Below are 20,000 nucleotides of genomic sequence, written 5' to 3'. Positions count from 1 at the left end.
AGATCGTAGTTCAAGTCCCAGTAGGGGTCGTGCAGGAGGCAGCCAATCAATAACTCACCAATGATATTTCTATCTCTCTCTCCCTCTCCCTTCCCTTCTGAAATCAATAAAGAAATATATTTAAAATTTTTAAAAAGCAAAAAAGTTGAAGTAATCCAATGTCTATCAACTGATAGGTGAATAAAAGTTGGAATATCCATGCAATGGAATATTATTCAGGCATAAAAGAAATGAAGTGTTGATCAATGATACAATATGGATGAATTTCAAAAACATTAAACTAAGTGTAAGAAACCAGACACAAAGGGCGACACAGTGTATGATTCCATTTATATGACATGTCCAGAATAGGTAAATCTGTAGAGATAGAAAGTAGATTAGGGTTGCCCAGGGCTGGAGTGGTTAGGAGAAAATGAGAAGCGACTATTAATAGATATGGGGGTTTCTTTCGGGAGCCATGAAAGTGTTCTCAAACTGACTGTGGTGATGGCTGTGCAACTCTATGGATGTATTAAAAACCATTAAACTGTATAGTTTAAATAGCTAAATTGTATGGTATGTAAATTTTATCTCTAACTATTGTAGAAAATCTAAATTTCAGTAAGACTGTATCTTATCTTTAATGCTCATCAAAATTATTGCACAGTAAAGATTATCAGCACCATTTACAAATGAGTAAACAGATTTGGAGGGATAATATCACCAGGGGGTCACATAACAATTATGATAGAACTGGGATTAAAACCCAGGTCAACTTGTCTCCAAAATATATATACTTCCTATTATGCCATGCCAACTGAGGCTAAGACCCTCATCAATATTAAGGGATAAAAATTTACAGAAAATAATGTAGAAAGCCAGACAAACTGCATACTTGGAGTCAGCTCAATATAAAGTTTCAAATAAGTTCCTAGTTCAACAATAATTCTTCACTTTCAAGGTCATGGCTCACCCCTGCCTAAACGATGAGCTAAAACTTCAACATAATTACAGTTTTTAAAAATCAAATGGAACGCGGGTCCCGCCCCGCGGCTCGGGCCTCCTCCAGGGGCGGCGGGAGACGGGGCTGGGCGGGAGCACGCGCTTCGCCGGCCAGGCAGGGTCCGTGCGGGGCGGCTGTGCGGAGCGCGGGCCGTCAGCCCTTCTGACGGCAAAAGCCTCGCCACAAAAACCCAAAGCACGTTGAAGACCACACGGTTCTCATGCAGCCTGGGAGAGGAGTTTGCAGAGGCCACAGCCGACGGCAGAACAGCTCGGCCCGTCTGCCGCTGTGCAAACGCCGCCCGAGCGGAGCACCGGGCGCGGGCCGGGAGGCGGCACCGCGGCCAGAAGACGGGAGCGGGCAGCCGGCGGCGGGTGCGCCGCGACCCGTCGGCTGCGCTCGGGGCTGTGGAGAGCGGAGTAAAACTGCCACCATCCTGCGGCCGGGAATCAGCCGCCAGGACAAACGAGCTCAGCTCAAGGCGCAAACCTCTCCACGCTTTTTTTTTCCCCCCACTACTGTGTTGAGTGATCTTTATCACCAACATTGGACATGCAACTAGTTGAGCGTTGGTTTAATGAGGATCAACCCTTTGGTTAGTAAGTAAATGTGTTTGTGCTGTAAAATAAATAAATAAAAATAAAATTTAATGTCAAATTAGCCAGGAAACACTGACTAGTGTAAAATTTTTCAAAGACTGAAGAGGAACTTTGATCAGTGACAAGGCCTAAGAAGAATGAACTATGTCTGAAAGCTGCTGTTACAATTAGCAGTATTATAATTTTGTACAGAGATATCTGACTAAGAGTTTTACAGACACCAGAAATTTTACTTATATTTAATAGTTAGGTTTATGAAACAACTAGTAACCAGAAAAACTGTTGTTTTACAAGTTGACAAATGTTTTTCCTAATAAATTGTTTTAGTTTTATAAAGGGAACTTCCTTTCTTCTTTCATATAGAAAAAGTGTGTAAGTTTTTTTAATGTGAATTGTACTTATATTTTGTTCCAAAGCTGTTAGTTCCCTTAATATTTTTTAATCCTCATCTGACGATGTTTATTGATTTGAGAGAGAGAGAACATCAATTGGTTGCCTCCTGTATGCGCCCCAACCGGGGATCAAACCTGCAACCTAGGTGTGCCCTGACCAAGAGTCAAACCACAACCTTTTCTTTTTTCCTTCTTTTTGATGTACAGGATGACACTCCATCCAACTGAGCCACCCGGCTAGACTCTTAATGGCTTTTTTAAAAATATGTTTTTATTGATTTTTTTTTTGAGAGAGAGAAAGGGAGATGAGAGATAGAAACATCCACTAGAGAAAAATATCAACATCCATCTGCCGCCTCCTGCACTCCCTGTGTTGGGGATCGAGCCCAAAACACCAGGAACGTGTCCTGACCGGGAATAGAACCAGTGACCCCCGGGGTGCATGGGTCGATGCTCACACAGGGGGCTACACTGGCCAAGCTCTTAATAGCTTTTTGGTGAGCAAGAAATTCTAGAATGAAAACAGACTCTCTCACCTAAATAAATAAAACCCTTGGGTTAAAAACAAACTGCCAAGCAAAGATAAAATACTAACTTTCTAATATTTGATTAACATGTTTTACCATGTGACAAAGAATAAGTTTAGTGCCTGGCTGGGTGACTTGATTGGTTGGATAATCGTCCTGTACACCAAAGGTATACATCATCCTGCATACCTTTGATTCCCAGGTAGGGCCCATACCTAGGCTACAGTTTCCATCCTGGCTGGGGCACATGTCGGAGGCAGCTAATCAATGTTTCTCACATAGATGTTTCTCTCTCTCTCTCCCTTCCTCTGTCTACAATTAATAAACATATCCTTGGGTGAGGATTTTAAGAAAAGAATAAGTTTAGGTTAAATGTTAAATTGTTGATTCAACAAATCCCATATATACATCCACAGAAGTAACTAAGGGGTTGGGGGGTTTTTTAATGAAATCAGTATTTTATTATTATTATTTTTTAATTGCTAATAGTAGGTGAGAATTTATTGTGCAGTTTGAAATCAGTATTTTAAACACAGGCTGACCTTTCGAAACAGTTTTGGACATTTTTTAACACTAGTAAGTTTTTGAACTTTTTTTTTTAATGTTTTTATTGATTTCAGAGAGAGGAAGGGAAAGGAGAGAGACAGAAACATCAATGATGAGAGAGTCACTGATCGGGTGCCTCCTGCATGCCCCCTACTGGGAATCAAGCCTGCAACCTGGACATGTGCCCCGGTTCATGGGTCAATGCTCAACCGCTGAGCCACGCCACTGGGCAGTTTTTGAACTTTTAATTTGAATATATTTTAAGCCATTACAAAGGAATTCTGAGTGAAAACAGGGCAGCACTGGAACCTGTAATCAACATCACATACATTTGCTCCACAGCTCTTACCTTCTAATCCCACTTTCCACTTAGTACCTACCATTGCATACCCAGCGCATTTTTTAGAACGCAAGAAGCACTTTCTGGGCTGAACTGAATTTGATCTGGTTAGTTTTCATAATCATCACCACCTGCAGTTTTTCCTTGATCATATTAATGATAGCTAATATCTCATATGATGAAACGTCACCCTCCCTTATGAAGATTTAAAACTAGTTTTCCAGTAGATGCTACCTTCCAATGTGAATGGGGGTCTTGACATACCCCCTTCTCTCTCTCTCATACTCAAACACACACAATAGCATTTTACTTTTTCAAAGGTCAAAAATGAGATTTGTATTTTCAAAACTTAATAATTTATGTTAAGAATAAATTTCAAAAAGCTTTATGCTCATATTATAAATTTTGAGAGCCAGCCATATAATAAACATTTAAATGCACAAATACAAACATACAACACACATTTTATGAATATTACTTAATAATATTAAATTTTTAAGGACCATTAGGAGAGACAGAAAGTGATGTTTATATTATCAAAAACAATGCTCATATATAAATACCACTATTCTGAGTGAAAAAAGGAATCAACAATTTTTTAGTAAAATTCAGAATAGAATGTTTTTAGCCCAATAGTTTCAAATGCCTCCTGTAAAATCTGAAACATGTCCTTCTAAAGCAAACCTAACAGATTATTTGAAGCAAAATATTATCAAGAAACATTAACTTTACCACAAAGCATAGTAATCAAAGCACTTTCCCAAATCCTATCTAATGCTAGCCATCATTATTATTATATAATCAGCCAAGCCCCCAAAGTATAGGAAAAATATATATACTTGACCATTTTCAATCACAAGTTCTTTAGAGAATAAAATATTCTTTGAGCAAAACCTCATGAGAACTAGAATTCCCTTTCCAATATATGGTCTCTCCTAGAGCTGTAACTAAATATTACTGAGTGGCAGAAAAACAAATCTCAAGAAATGATGGACTTAAAAAAATTTCATTGTAGAAAGCACAAAGCAAGTTCTAATAATACCAATTTGAAAATGATAGCTCCCCAGCTTCAAGAGGAGCAGATATAAAAACTCACAGTAATGACTAAAAGACCCAGCTGGATCTGCTGAGCCTCTGAGCTCTAATAAGCACGATCACTGAGCAACTTAAACTACAAATTCAGTTTTATTTAGTACTTGATTAAATCATTATTAAATTCACAGGTTTTGAAATTAATAGTTCAATTTTAATCAAAACTTTTTAAAGTCAAATTCAATACTGTATAACACAGAATATGAAACTAATTTTGATGAAACTAATTTTGAAACTAATCCTTAGATGCCCAATGTTGAAATTCTATTAATTCTGTGACATTAAAGATAATAATATACTATTCATTTACTAGTCATAACTTTAATTATTAATTTCATTAATATAAAAGCACAATTAAAGTCGGTTGGGTTTATATTTTGGGCTTTTCCACAATTATGTTCTATATTTGTAGTATATCTCGTGACACAGGAGAGCTATCACTTCCAACTGGCTTATTAATACCTTGTATATCCTGACCAAGATGATCTCTAAGGCCTCTTCCAGCTCTAAAAAGCTATAATGTACTACATTATACAATTGTTATTTTTAAGTCTCAAAACTTCCTTAAGTCTTTGCATATTATTAATAATACCTCTATCTCACTAGTAAACCTATAGAGAACAGAGGCTTTAATTTTCTCTTGCAATGCAACCGAGGAAGTAAAAACCAAGACTTGAATAATGGCCATGAACATGACCTAAACTAAAAAACAAGCTGTTACCTCAAAGGGAGAGAAAAATTACCTGTGGGTAATTGCTGTTTCCCATCTATATTCAATAAAATACTGAAACTATTATGTTCAAAAGAAATATAACTGTGGGAAAGGCACACGGGTACATAGGGCCATGAAATGTCATTAAAACAAAGTTTCATTTCCAAAACAAAAGGTAAAGCTTCCTAAGTCATTTTCTCTTTGGTCAAAAACAATTATGAATTCAAAGCAAAAATAACAGCAAGACTTTAAGGATGCAGAAGTATAAAATCTCCATTTCCTATGGTTTAAACTTTTTAATTTGATAGATATCTCTTCATAGAAAAATTTTTAAAAAGTGGGTAAGGTGCAGAATTCTGACTTTAGATGGATTATGAAGTAGGGAAAGAGGGAATCATGGAAAGCTTCACAGGTTGCAAGGTGGACAGAGCGAGGTGTTAAAGGCTATACAGGAATTGTAAATAGAAAAAAAAAGGAGCATTTTAGTCAATGTGGGTCAAAAAAAAAGACAGCCTGAACAAAAGCAAGAAGATATGATAATAAATAATGTGCTTAGGAAGCCAAAAGTACTCTACTGTGGCTGAAGTAAGGCAATGGCAAAAGAAGATGGAAAAGTTAACATAGAGCCCAAAGAAATGGGCCTTATTAAAAAACCTGGACTTTATTCTGGAAGCAACAGGGAGGCATTGATGGGTTCTGAATAAAGGGTGACAAGAAAAGATCAATAATTTAGAAAGATAAATTTGGTGATGGTGTGAAAGCTAGTTTATCGCGAAATGGAAACAAAATGATCAGGTACAAAGTTATTACAAAAGGGAATCTTTTAAATCATTAATTCTCTTAATTGTAAACCCTCATCCCCCATCTACCCAGGTAACATTACTTTATGCACCTAAAAATACATGAAAAGATAAGTAAAAACCACTGAATAAATTTTAAAGCATTCCATAATTCAGAGTTTTCACAAATTCGATTAGTTTACCCAACAATTCCAAAGAAGAGAGGTTTTATTATGTACATGTTATATACATCAGCATCTCTAATTTTGAAATTTTATATCAATGTCACTAAAATTATTTTCATACTATTATCTCATGGCATGTTGTGGGGAAAAAAACCTGTTAAACATCAAAATTGACCCAATAAAATAACTGCCATAGGGTTTTTTTATCCTTACCATTACAAGTTCTTCCTGTAATTCACTGCAACTTTTTTCATTATACTGGAGTCTCTTTGAAAGGTCTGTAATTACTCTCTTCTGTTCCTCAATCTCTTCATTTAGTTTCTTGTTTTTGGAGAAATACTCTCTTTCTAATCTGAAAAGTTAAAGTGTCAGAGTAAGTTTTTCAAATACGCTTTTATCAAGTCCTATTATACACTTTTAAGACAAGTGGCAGATGTACTATATATATATCATGTTTTCAAGACAAAAGGCTTTAATAGGTCACCTCTCATTTTTTCAAATAAAAAGGCTTGCCCATTCTTAAATGAAAGACTCTAAATGAATAATACCTTCCCCCTTTTGTTAGCAGATATTTGTACAATGCCCAATTTTATAAGCAAGACATGTTTGGTGTTGATTTGATCTCATTACTATTTTTTTATTCATTCCTTCAATGGTTGTTTATATTTTATTTTTTTTATTGTTGAAAGTATTACAGAGGTCCTCCTTTTTGTCCCCCATTGACCCCCTCCACCCTGCACCCACCCACCCCAGGATGAACAAAGCCCACACACCACAGTTCAATTAGCTCAGAAACTGCCTCAAGACACAACAGTCCTATCAAATAATGTTCAAACTAAAGTATAACATTAGAAATGGAGCCAATGCTTTACTTCTGAGTGTCCACGCAAGTGGAACTGGTGTGACAGCATGGAAAATCCAAAGCCAGAATAATCAAAAAGCATTCATATTCTCTGTGAGAACACATGAATTTCTTTCCGAAGGACTTGTCTTCTTATTGAAATTTTCCTTGGGTTGACATTAAACTGTATTTATACCCTTGTATGGACGTATGATAAAAAGTAGGTTCGAATTATTTTGGTTTAAAATTTGTTGTAGGTAATCTACCAAATGACCTCAGACTTCTTGACACTAAAACTGAATGAACAGTCATCTGGACTATGAGAGAAGGTAAAGATCAAAAAATATATTTTCAGAATGTAAGTTTTTAATTTTTCCTCTAATGTGTAATTTCTCAAGAAGCTACTTTACAAGGAAGTAAATCAAACAAGGAAGAAGGCATAAAATCAGCAAACAATTGATCCAATATAGAAGAAAAGGACAGGGAATCCCAAAGGTGATGGTGAAGGGAAGTCACAAGATGACTATGAAAAGGGAGCCAAAAAGCAATTCATCCAGGAGGGATGTCTCTTAGAGAAAACTTAAATATGATAGAATTTCTGAGGTGTGGGAACATAATGAGATTTTCAGTTCTGTTAGAGAGTTTAACAATAACTTAGTGATTGGTACACATAAACTAATCCAATTTAAAAGTAGGCAATTATTAATTATTTATTCATTTGATGATTCAGCAAATCTTTAATAGCAATTATGTGCCGGGCACTAATCTAGGCATTGGGAGACAGCAATGAACAAAACAAAGTTGCCCTCAACATAAACAAACAGACAATATACCAAATATAATATAATAAAATCTGCTATAAAAAAATAAAGATTAACTTATATGCAAATATGCATAACCCATGGGCACAGACAATAGTGCAGTGAAGGCCTGATGGGGTGGAGGGGAGAGCAGGGGGGAGGGGGGTCAATGGGGGTAAAAAGGGGTATATCTGTAATATTTTCAACAATAAAGATTAAAATAAATAAATAAATATGTCCTGGCCAGTGTGACGAACTTGGTGAGAATGTCATCCTGTGCACCCAAGGGTCGAAGATTCAATTACTGGTCAGGGCACACACCCAGGTTACAGGTTCAATCGCCAGCTGGGGAGCACACAGGAGGCAATTAATGGATGTTCCTCTCTCACATCAATGTTTCTCTTTCTCTTTCCTTCTCCCTTCCTCTCTCTCTAAAATCAATAAAAACATATCCTAGGGTGAGGATTAAAAAATAATAGTAATTATGCCCAGCCAGCATTGTTCAGTGGTTGAGCACCAACCTATGATCCAGGAGATAGAGATTTGATACCCAGTCAGGACATATGCCTGGGCTGTGGGCTTGATCCCCAGCAGGGGGTGTGCAGGAGGCAGCCGATCAGTGACGACTCTCCCATCATCATTGATGTTTCTCTCTCTCTCCCTCTCCCCTCCTCTCTCTGAAATCAATAAAAACATATTTTATTATAATAATAATTAAAAATAAAGATGAGTTACCAAAAAATGTGTAGAAAAAATATAATAATATTAAAGGATGGCAGGAGGGAATAAATAAGCGTGTGCTATGTGGAAGAAGGGTACAATGGAGATAAATAAGTAAAGGCCATAAATAAAATCTAACGGTGGAAATAGAAAAATGGCAGACTATGAATGTTATTTAGAAATAAAAAGTTAAATATTAGAAGAAACATCAATAAGAATTAAAAGGGATTGGTTTTTTTGCCAATATATCTCCTAGGGCAAAAGAAACACAGAAAAAAATTTTTAAATGAGACTATATAAAACTAAAAAGCTTCTGCACAGCAAAAGAAACTATCAACAAAATGAAAAGAAAACCCACTGAATAGGAGAACATGTTTAACAATGACACATATGATAAAGGGTTAATTTCCAAAATATTAAAAGAACTTATACAACTCAACACCAGGAAGACAAACACTCCAATTAAGAAGTGGGCAAAAGACCTGAATAGACACTTCTCCAAAGAGGACATACAGATGACCAATAGACATATGAAAAGATGTTCAATGTCACTAATCATCAAAGAGATGCAAGTTAAAACCACAATGAAGTATCACCTCACACCTACCAGAATGGCTGCCATCAAAAAATTAACAACCAACAGTGTTGGCAAGGATGTGGAGAAAAGGGGAACCCTAGTGCATTGTTGGTGGGAATGCAGACTGGTGCAGCCACTGTAGAAAGCAGTATGGAGCTTCCTCAAAAATTTAAAAATGGAACTGCCTTTTGACCCAGCAATTCCACTTCTGGGAATATATCCTAAGAATCCTGAAACACTAATCAGAAAGAATATATGCACCCCTATGTTCACTGTAGCGTTATTTACAATAGCCAAGATCTGGAAATAACCCAAGTGCCCATCAGCAGATGAGTAGATAAAAAAGTTGTGGTACATTTACACAATGGAATACTACATGGTCATAAAAAAGAAGGAACTCTTACCTTTTGGGACAGCATGGATGGACTTGGAGAGTATTAAGCTAAATGAAATAAGTCAGTCAGAGAAAAACAAATACCACATGATTTCACTTATATGTGAAATCTAATGAACAAAATAAACTGACAAATAAAATAGAACCAGAGGTATGGATACATGGAACAGATTGACAGCTGTCATAAGGGAGGGGGTGGGGAAGGCTAGATGAAAGAAGAGATTAGCCAAAGAATATATATATATATGCATAACCCATAGACAGAGACAACAGTGAGGTGATGGCCTGAGGGAAGGGGGGGCAGGGCTGGGTGGAGGTGGGCCAAGAGGGTTGGGGGGATGGGGACATCCGTAATAGTGTCAACAATAAAAATAAAGTTAAAAAAAAGTGATTGCCTCAAGCAAGTGGAAACTGGTAGTAGAGAGCCATGTGCCGAAAACTGGTATTTTTTGTGAACTTAATAGTATTATACTATTTTGCTTTTTAGACTATGTACAAGTGTTAATTTGTTAAAAATCAAAATTTTAATTAAAAATTGTTACTTAGCAAATATAAAACTAAATGCAACTGTTATTTGGTGCTACTTTATAAATAAAATCCAAACCAAGTCCACTGAAATGGGAACCATCTACTTGCTCTCACAAATCTCATGCACAACCCAAAGAAGTTGGTTCCTATGCTTCTGCCAACAGCCCCACCACGGGGAATGAGCAGGGCAGGAGTGTAATGAAGACTAATGGGAGCGCTGTCTCTTGGAACTCCAGCAGAGAAGAGCCAGGACTTGAAAGAGGGAGAATTTAGGCAAGAAATGACAGAAAAATAGAAGATGGAAGTAGGAAAGATACCTTCTTCCCTACCGAATTCCCATTCTTTTTTTTTTTTTTTTAAGAAAGCTCAGCTAAGAATGTAACAGCAGTAACAGCCAGTTTTAGCAAACAGCCCTCTTTGGGCTATCTTTTGCCAAGAAAGTAAATGGTAATAATGCTACTGAATTATAATACCTTTGTTATTTTTATATTTTTGAGTGATATATTTAGAAAAAAATTTAAAGATCCTAACTTGAGTGTAATGAAATAAGCAAATTTAGATTTAGTCCACTCAGTATCATATCTTTCACTAGTGTTGTTTTAAATTGAATTTAAATTTAAACTAGATTTAAGGATTACAATGATCTTCTTCTTACCATTGTCCAGTAATAAGTTACCACAGTTAATGAAGATTTGACATATTAAAAATTCTAAAATAAACTTCTTGAAAAGGTTTAGTTTCATACTGTGGGTCCTAGATGGAAAAAATTATAACTAAGAAAATTTTATTACAGAAATATAGAATATAGTCCTGGCTAGTGTGGCTCAGTTGGTTGAGCATCATCCAAAGGTTGCCAGTTGTAATCCCGTTCAGGATGCATTTGGGAGGCAACCAATCAATGTTTCTCTCTCACATCGATGTTTCTCTCTCTCTCCCCCCTCTCCATTCCTCTCTCTAAGATCAATAAAAACATTTTTAAAAGAATATATATATTCTATCTAAAATCATGTATATAATATGTAATTGTTAAAACAGCCTGTTATTATCAATTTCTTAGCTAAGTTCTTTAAATATATATATATTCCAACTAATATATAGGTATACATTCCATCTAAAACAATTTCATGCAGGGATATTCACTGTTACAAAAATGTTGACCAAAATTATAGCTCTAAAATACACACAATTGCTTTTTTCTCCTGATTTTTAAAAAATATTTTATTGATTTCAAAGAGAAGAAGGGAGAGGGAGAGAGAAACAGAAACATCAATGATAAGAGTCATTGATCAGCTGCCTCCTGCACGCCCCCTACTGGGGACTGAGCCCACAACCTGGGCATGTGCCTTGACCGGGAATTGAATTGTGACCTCCTGGTTCACAGGTCAACGTTCGACCACTGAGCCACGCTGGCCAGGCTTTTCTCCTGATTTTTAATGAGATTCTGCCTAGATCTACCTGGAAGGAAACAGAAGCTTAAGAATCTTAACCACATTTTCTCTATAGCCTCATCATCCTCAACTGCTAAATCGGTTCTATCAACCAGGTAAAACAATGTCCTATCCCAAAACTTCCCACTCTCAAAATTGTAAATTTTAAAGGTATGACTTACCCTAAAGACCTAAAATCTACCAAGTCTTCTTTTGGAGTACATTATCCAAATCTTACAACTACTTAGAAAACTTAATACTTGAGGATTTGTGTCTCTAAAAGGTTTTCAAATATTTTTTTAAAAATTGTCTAAAGAAGAGTCAGAAGTACAACTAGAAAGTGAAATAACTTGTCCAATGGTCTCTCAGGTCATATCATTCTTTCTGATACCACAGATAACTGGAATGGAAGCGGCTGTCGTATCTCAAACAAGGAAAAGGAAGATGGGTCGGGGAAGAGAAGTCACTACTGATAAGCAGTGGGGTTTAATTATTATTTAATTTTTATTGTTTATAATTATCAACTTTTATTACTATTGCAGTTATGTGGATGAAGAACAAAGAACATTTTGTTGAAACATTTAGGATTGTTAGCTGGTGCTTAGTTAAACTATGTAACTAATATTTAGAATTGTTAGTTGGTGCTTATTAGAATACATAATTTGAGTAAAATTGTTCAAGCACCAAGACACAAATAATAGCAAAACAAACTTAAGGAAAAAAATTGCCTTGGAAAAAAACTGCTTTGGGGTTCAATAGAAAAGTACTTAGGTTGTTAGTGGGTATCTTAAAATTTCTCCAGTCCAGCCTTTGCAGGACTTGGTTCTTCCTCAGTATCCATCACAGAAAATCATCCACCCTCTGTTCTGAACTTTCCAAGGCTCACTAGTACCCCAAAGGAGCCTTTCATTGTTGGAAAGCTTTTATTGCGAGGAGTCCAACCTGACTTCTAACAGTTTCACTTGCAGGTCCTAATCAAAGCAACAGTAAAGCAGCCTGCTCTACATTCTGCACAAAGACCCTTCAAACACACACATATATAAATGTGCAGATTCAAGCAATGGTTCAAAGGAAATAAAGGAAGAGAAGTCCTTAGAATAACAGTCACAGAAAGTCACTTCAGTCATCCTAGAGGAAGCAAAACAATTCAATTAAGAACTGCTGGTTGAAAATATTACAAGCATTATTAATAAAGGTAATCACAGTGAAAGAGTTTTACATGTTTTTGTTCTTTTTCCTTTTTTAAATATGTCTTTATTGCCTTCAGAGAGAGGAAGGAAGAGAGAGAGAGAGAGAAACATCAATGATGAGAGTCATTGATCGGCTGCCTCCTGCACGCCCCCTGCTGGGGATCGAGCCCGCAACCGGGGCATGTGCCCTGACTGGAAATCGAACCCCTACTGCCCGGATCATAGGTCGATGCTCAACCTCTGACCCACGCCAGCCGAGTGAGTTTCAAATTTTTTCAAACTGTCTTTCAAGTGCCATCTTTATGATTTTTGCCACACTCATAACAATTACTATTTAAATAATACTTTTCTTTAACTCACTTAAGTTAAACAAAGTATTATAAAAGCAATCTTTATATTACTACCGTAAATGGAAAACTATGAACTATTTGTCATAAATAGAAACAAACATTAAAAATAAATACATAACTCTACTTGCCAACCTATTATCATGCCCATACCAATGGTGCGGAAATAGAGAAAAATGATTTTAAATGTTTACTATTGACTTTTGGGGGGAACATATTTAAAACTATAAACTTCTTAAAGTATCCCACAGAACATTCCAGATAAAAGGCTTTTGGATTGAAAAACGTTAAAATTAGTAGGAGTCAGAAAGGTCATGGTCGGCCACTTACTAGTGTCTTAGCTCATTAAGCCTCAATTTCCACATCTGTAAGATGGAGGTAAAAAGAGTAGCTACCTCATAAGGTGTTATATAAATTAAAGGAAACCACGCAATGCTAGGCATGAAGTGAGCCACACGCATTTTAGCCACTAGTAGCAGTATTACTCCTACTATTATTTCTGCAGTTTGAGAAGATCTCAAGCATTATCATCTCCACAGAACAATTTAGGTGGCCTAGAAATCAAGGTCTTTAAAGATCCTGTATTACATCAGCAGATATAATATAAAATACACTAATACACTTACTTTCTAGCACAAGAACCGCATTTCTGAGACTACTTGGAACAGCCATGATACTTAAAAATCCAAAAGAGCATTTCCATATTTACCTGTACAGGGAAGTATAGTTATAGCTTAAGAAGTCCTTTATCCCCAGTCTACCACTGATATTAATGGCAGCTATACCTAAAATACTACACATTCACACTTATACAGGTTTCAAAAACTTGATATTTAGAGAATTTTACAGTAAGACACTTACAAACTCAGTTTTGCAAAGCTCTCTTGTGCATTATGCTTTTCTCGCTCATATGCACTTTCAACTTCTTTGAATTCATTCTTGATCATTTCCAAATCAGCAACAGCTTCTGCCTGGCTGGCCTTTTCTACCTGCAAAGCTCCTTCAAGGTCTCGAATCCGCAACTACCAGGTGACAGAGAAGTAATTAAAGCAAGCAAGGAAATGCTAGTAGCATCAATCTCAAGTTGAGTGGAATACTTTATCAACAGCAGGTTATCATTCATCCAAACACTTCTTTCTTTCTGCTTTGGTTTAAAAAGGGAAATAAACAAGACAGTTTATTCCCTTTCTCAACATGTTTAACGGAAGGAAGAGTGGAAGAATGTTAACTGTGCCAAGGAAAAGGACAGGCTGAAAGGATATAACCTGTCCCACCCACGTGCCTAATTGTGCGCTCCTAATTCATTTGGACACTTCTTTTATAAAACATAATAAATTATTGGGTTTTTAAAACTAAAGGGAAGTATTTTTCCCCTCTTGTGAGAAACAACGTCTTTATAAACCTAGGGAAGTTAACACATCTTATTCCTGGAGATTTCTTACTGTGGAAAGTAAAATTTTTATTATCAAGTAGTACTATTTGACTGAAATATTTATGGGTATGGTAACATGGTATCTGGGACTTGCTTCAAATAATCTAAAGGTGGAGGAGTAGGGAGAGTAAAAACACGACTGGCCTAAGGTACATCCTAAAGCTAAGTGACGGGTGCATGGGGGGTTCTGCTCACTCTACTCTCTCTTTTTGCATATACTTGAAATTTTACATAATTATAACATTTTAAAAACTATATTCCCTATCTACACCAACAATAGAATAAAGTGCATTCCCATAAAAGAATACATAGCTGTAAGAAGGGAGCAAAACAACTTCTAAAAAGGAAGTTCTCTATGTAGTATTAATATATACTGAAAAGAGCAAAGTCTAGATCATAGTATATAGTCTGCTATATTTCAGATAAAATGAAAAATTTAATTTTGTATTATACTCCTTTCATGAAATTAAAGTTTCAGCTTTATTGTTTATTGTTAGCATTCTGGGTGACCCAATAATTTTTAAAAAAGAAAAAGCTTACCTTACACAAGTTTGCTTAATATACAGACACACTCAAATACTTGCATCTTTGAATTTTGCAGGTTAAAGGGTCATTTCATTAATGATAAAAGTTTAAAAAAAATCCTTACAAATTTAGTTGCATCTCATGTGAAGACTTATTCAAACAATAAGATGAAACTACAAATTCTAGTAATAAAAATTTAACGTAGGGAAAAAGTCTAAGTCTTTAAAAAATCCAAATTAAATTAAGAAACTTTAGACTCATGGAACTTTACATAAAACTTTACAGCATAGCTGCATTTGTGGGTCAGACTTGGCCCATGGGCAGCAATTTGCTAATGCCCAGTTAAAATGCATTGCTTCACTTAGAAATTCCTTCTCATTCTCTGAGAAAGGGAAAAGGGCACCTTTCTTAGGACGCCTTCATTTAATTCCCCTCTCAGGTTTAACCTTCTCTTTATTATGTTCCCATAGTATTTTAGTATTTCATATTTCCATCTATTCACCTACCTATATATCTATATCTACATAGTATTTCTGGTGATGGAATGTAATTCCCAAAAGAAGCTCCTTTGCTTTTTATGCCTTCAGTTTTTAATACACTGATAGGCTATTTCCACAGATATACATTCAAAAAATAAAGGTGCGTATTTTCTTAATGTTTTCAAAAATAAATTCATCCCATGGCTGTTGATAAAAAGAACACTCTGATCACCAAATCTTTCTGGGTCAGATAATAAATATTTTGGATTTTGCAGGCCATGTCTGTTGCAACTACTCCACTTTGCCACTGGAGCATAAAAGTGGACAAGATAAAAATTCACAAGAACAGGCAGTGAAATCTGGCCTGTGGGATGAACTGTGCAAACTCCTTCTCTAATGCAGTCAAGACTATCCTCAACTATATCCTTACAGTAACTATAATGAGTATCTTAACAATATGCTACCCATTCTGAATACACAGCTTGGTTCTCTGAACATAATGTTGTTTTTCCCAGCTTAGTGAAATCCATACAAAAAATTTGTTTACATTTTACCTGAATAATTTCAGAATTAAATTTTGATTCCAAATGTGCTGCTCTTTCTGCTTCAATATTTTCTTCTAATTTCCTCACTCTTAGAGTAGTCACCTGGAAACAAATTAAAAGTTTGTTTTAAATAAACATCGGTATTTAAAGTGGATATGGATGAGTACAGTCTAGACTGTAATTAACACTTTAGATTACCATGGCCTCTTTTCTTTACTTGGCAGGAGAGTAGAAGTCGTGTTAAAAAATCATGTAAAAATCATGCTCAGGGAGAATGCTCCAAAGCTTTGTGTTTTTTTCCTTTTTATTAAGGTATAATTTACATATAATAAACTACACATTAAAAGTGTATAAATCATTGCCATAATCAAGACAGGAGATATTTCCATTACCCCTTGAAGATTACTTGTGCCCCTCGGTAATTCCTTCATCCAGCCCTCACCATCCCATTCCTATCCTGAAGTAACTGCTGATCCGCCTTTCTGTCACTATAGGTCAGTTTATACTTTCTGGAATTTTACATTAATTGAATCATACAGTGTGTACTTTTTATTACACTTCCTTCTCCCAGCATAATTATTTTGAGATTCATCCATGTGGTTGCATAGAAATGGCCAAACTGTTTTTCAAATTGTTTCCAATTTTAAACATCCTCACCAACATTGACATGGTCATTTTTTGTGTCTTTTGGGTGTGTGTGTGTGTGTTTGGGGGGGGGAGGGGCAGGGTTAGACATTCAAATAGGCATGTAATGGTATCTCAATTTAATTTGCATTTCCCAATGATTAATGACATTGAGCGTGTTATGTGTGAATCTGCCACCTGTATATCTTCTTTGGTAAAGTCTCTGCTCAACTCTCTTCCCCATCTTTTAATTGGGTAATCTGATTTCTTATTATTGAGTTTTGAGAGTTCATTTTCTAATCCGGAGACAAGTCATTCATTGGATGTATGATTTGTAAACATTTACTCCCAGTCTATAGCTTATCTTTACGTTCTCTTAACATTGTCTTTCACAAAGCAAAAGTTTTCATTACGATGAAGTCTAATTCATCAATTTTTCAGGCATGAGCAAGCATCTAGCCAGAAGCAGAAGTAAAGAGCTTTATTTTTTATTGGCATTCTGTTGAGAAAATGTAACCCTGGGAAGGAAGCTCTGGATTCCTAGTCCCAAAAACGGAACTGGTCATGACCAAAAGCCTGTAAGGGGCCAGCCTATGGGAATGCCCAGCTGCACCTGTCTCAGGATGACAGTAGCAAAGAAAAGCCAGTCCTACCTCCTGTCAAATACAGATAGTTCAATAGTGATGGAAAAGGCATTACTAATGTGATTGCCTTTCCTAGAAAAAATTTGGGCAAGAAATAATGTTCTATTCATTATAAACACTCTATTATTTAGCCTAGGCTGAAGTTCTTTTTAAATGCTCAACCTGATTAATCTGATTTTTTTGCTTTTCTCCCACCATTTATTTTTATTTACAGAGATGGTGATGGATTACAACAAGAAAGGGCATAAATAAAAATGGGGTAATCCACAAACTTAGCAAGCAGTCAGTGAATAAGTAAGAAATGAGTACTGGTTTATACCAGTATATACAGAGATACATAACCACCACAAGACGAAGTTCTTGTCCTTAAAGAGTTACAGTTGACTTTCTCACTATTCAGTATGCTCGTTTTAGGTTCTGTAAGTTAGAAGAAGTCTAACCAGTCACAAGAAAACAGCCCATAGATGTTGAGAATAAAGGAAGAGAACAAGAAAAGACTAATAATTAAAGGGAAGGCAGAGGGAAAAAACCAGTCTAACAATGCATATATATACTTCTTAGATTTCAAAAAGCATATGCATAAGTTTCTCTATCAAAATAGTAGTCTTATTTTTTATTAAAATATGGAATATTCAGTGATTCCACGATAAAAGAATCAACAATTAGTCTTCTTTTCATTCTTTATGTATATGTTATGTCATATTAATTAAGTAGTTACCTTATTTTCACTCCAAGTCAAGAAGAGGCTGTTTTTCCTGTCTACACCAAAATGAAACGGGTTGAAATAATAAATCAAAGATCACATCTTTATTTTCATACTTTCCTACTCTGAATGAAATAACCAGAAGAAAACAAGTTTAAAAATTGTTTATTAATAGTAAAACCATCAATTCATCAGTAAGGAAAGCAAAAAAATCTTCAAATCTTTAAACAAAGCCACTCCAAGAATGGGATCTGTTGATAGATATTATTAAATTAAAGCAGCCCTGCTAATTAAATATATTTTTTAATCTTCTAGTCTGGTGAATTATTTATTATATCCAGCAGAGGGTGCTAGAGGAACATCAACGTGCTACAACTTTTTTCCAGTAATACTGCCTAAGGTAACTAGCACAACAATCATAGACTGTCTCATTAGTAGCCAATCCTAAAGTAATCGACAAAGGACGGGCAGAAGTAAGTACAAAATCCAACACAAACTCATATATACAAGTCAATTTAACTACACACAGGTTTGCCTGTAATACAAGTATTACACTATACACGTCTGTTCCCTAACAGCATGCACAGCAGAGTTCTTTATGTAACACGACACTGTCATGTATTTTACCCTTTATTTGCTGGTTCTCATATTCTTTCCTACTGCAATATACTGCCAAGAGATTTTTATTTCAATAAATACTAAGTGCTCATCATATCTAACTTTTTAAAATTTTAAAACATGTCTCATTAAATCACAAAAAGCCCAACTAGATAATCAACTCCACTTAAGAAAGGTGAATATTCATTATCTGGGGAAGGAAATGCAGGGATTGGCGTCTCCTGTCCAACCTTTCCATACATGTTTTATCATAACACAGGGCACGAGCTGCAGGCTCCAATTAGGCAGCAGAACTGACCAAACATATTGAGACATTTGTTCTCCACACCACATTTGCTCCCACGTCTTCCGTGGGCCTGTTCCAAAAGTTTCCAAAAGTTATGAAAACGTGTACAATACATTTGTGAAAGCTACCCAAGAAAGCTCCACTACACTATTTTCTCCTCAAATAGAATATACCCAGCTCAGAAGATATATCTGAACTGAAAGGAATTAGTCAAGCAGTAAAACTTTGATACACAAACAATATACACTTTAGCCACTAAAATAACATCAAGTAAAACGGGACACTGCTTCCTGCTCATCGCCACCTCCGTGAGCTCCCTAGAATCCTGGCAACCAACCCCACCGGCATGTCTCAGGCTGAGTTAGACAAAGCTGCTGAGGATGTTAAAGCACCTCAAGACCAAGCCAGCAGACAATAAGATGCTTGTTCATCTACAGCCACTACAAACAAGCAACTGAGGGTGACAGAAAGACAAAACGGCCTGGGATGCTGGACCTCAAAGGCAAGGCCAAGTGGGATGCTTGAAATGAGCTAAAAGGGACTTCCAAGGAAGATGCCATGAAAGGTTACATCAACAGACTAGAAGACCTAAAGTAAAAATACAGAATATAGGGACTGGATTTGGCTGCCAGCCACACAGTTCATCTAAACTGGTATGAGGCCTTGCTTTTCTAACACGGTGGATGAAGTATAATAATGAAATTAACCCTCTTTCTCAACACTGTCCAGGATTCAGCTCTAACAGATTAGGGGCTGCAATGGTCACTGACCTTGCTGAGTAGTTTAGATCAATTAAAAATGCATTTAAAAATTAAGAAAAATAGGGGAGGAAATATCAGACAAGTACAAACAGTTGCACAAAGCTTACCCCAGAATATCCACAGCTCTCTTAAATAGAAGTGGCTGTTTATTTAACTATTTTTCCAATTTTATCACCTGATGTTTCCATTAGTGGATACAAATAACCAATATAGTAATAATCCATATTCAAAAAAATGAATATAAAAGACTGAGTCATCACAGACTAAGTCTAAAATGGTTACTTTAGTGGTAAGTATATTTTGTTATATTTTAGTGACGATAACTAATTTATTTTATGTGCATTAACAATTAATTATAGTACTTATTCTCTACCTGTGTATGGGAAAAAGAGTAGTTACTGTACT

At 35.9% G+C, this 20,000-nt stretch overlaps 1 protein-coding gene across 1 annotated transcript in view; it reads right to left on the bottom strand.

Annotated features, from left to right (window-relative positions):
- CCDC171 (coiled-coil domain containing 171) overlaps positions 1-20,000 on the bottom strand; it is a 237,488-nt gene that overhangs the window by 165,668 nt on the left and 51,820 nt on the right. Inside the window, exons 9-11 of the mRNA XM_081151147.1 lie at positions 15,969-16,061; positions 13,840-14,000; positions 6,368-6,506 (exon numbers count right to left, since the gene is read on the bottom strand). Coding sequence (XP_081007273.1) covers positions 6,368-6,506; positions 13,840-14,000; positions 15,969-16,061 — 393 coding nt within the window. The remainder of the gene's footprint in view (positions 1-6,367; positions 6,507-13,839; positions 14,001-15,968; positions 16,062-20,000) is intronic.

Source organism: Miniopterus schreibersii (genome assembly GCF_964146895.1).
Source record: "Miniopterus schreibersii genome assembly, chromosome: 11".
Classification (NCBI taxonomy): Eukaryota; Metazoa; Chordata; class Mammalia; order Chiroptera; family Miniopteridae; genus Miniopterus; species Miniopterus schreibersii.
Note: the sequence above shows the minus strand (reverse complement) of the source record. Positions and strands in the feature narration are given on the sequence as shown.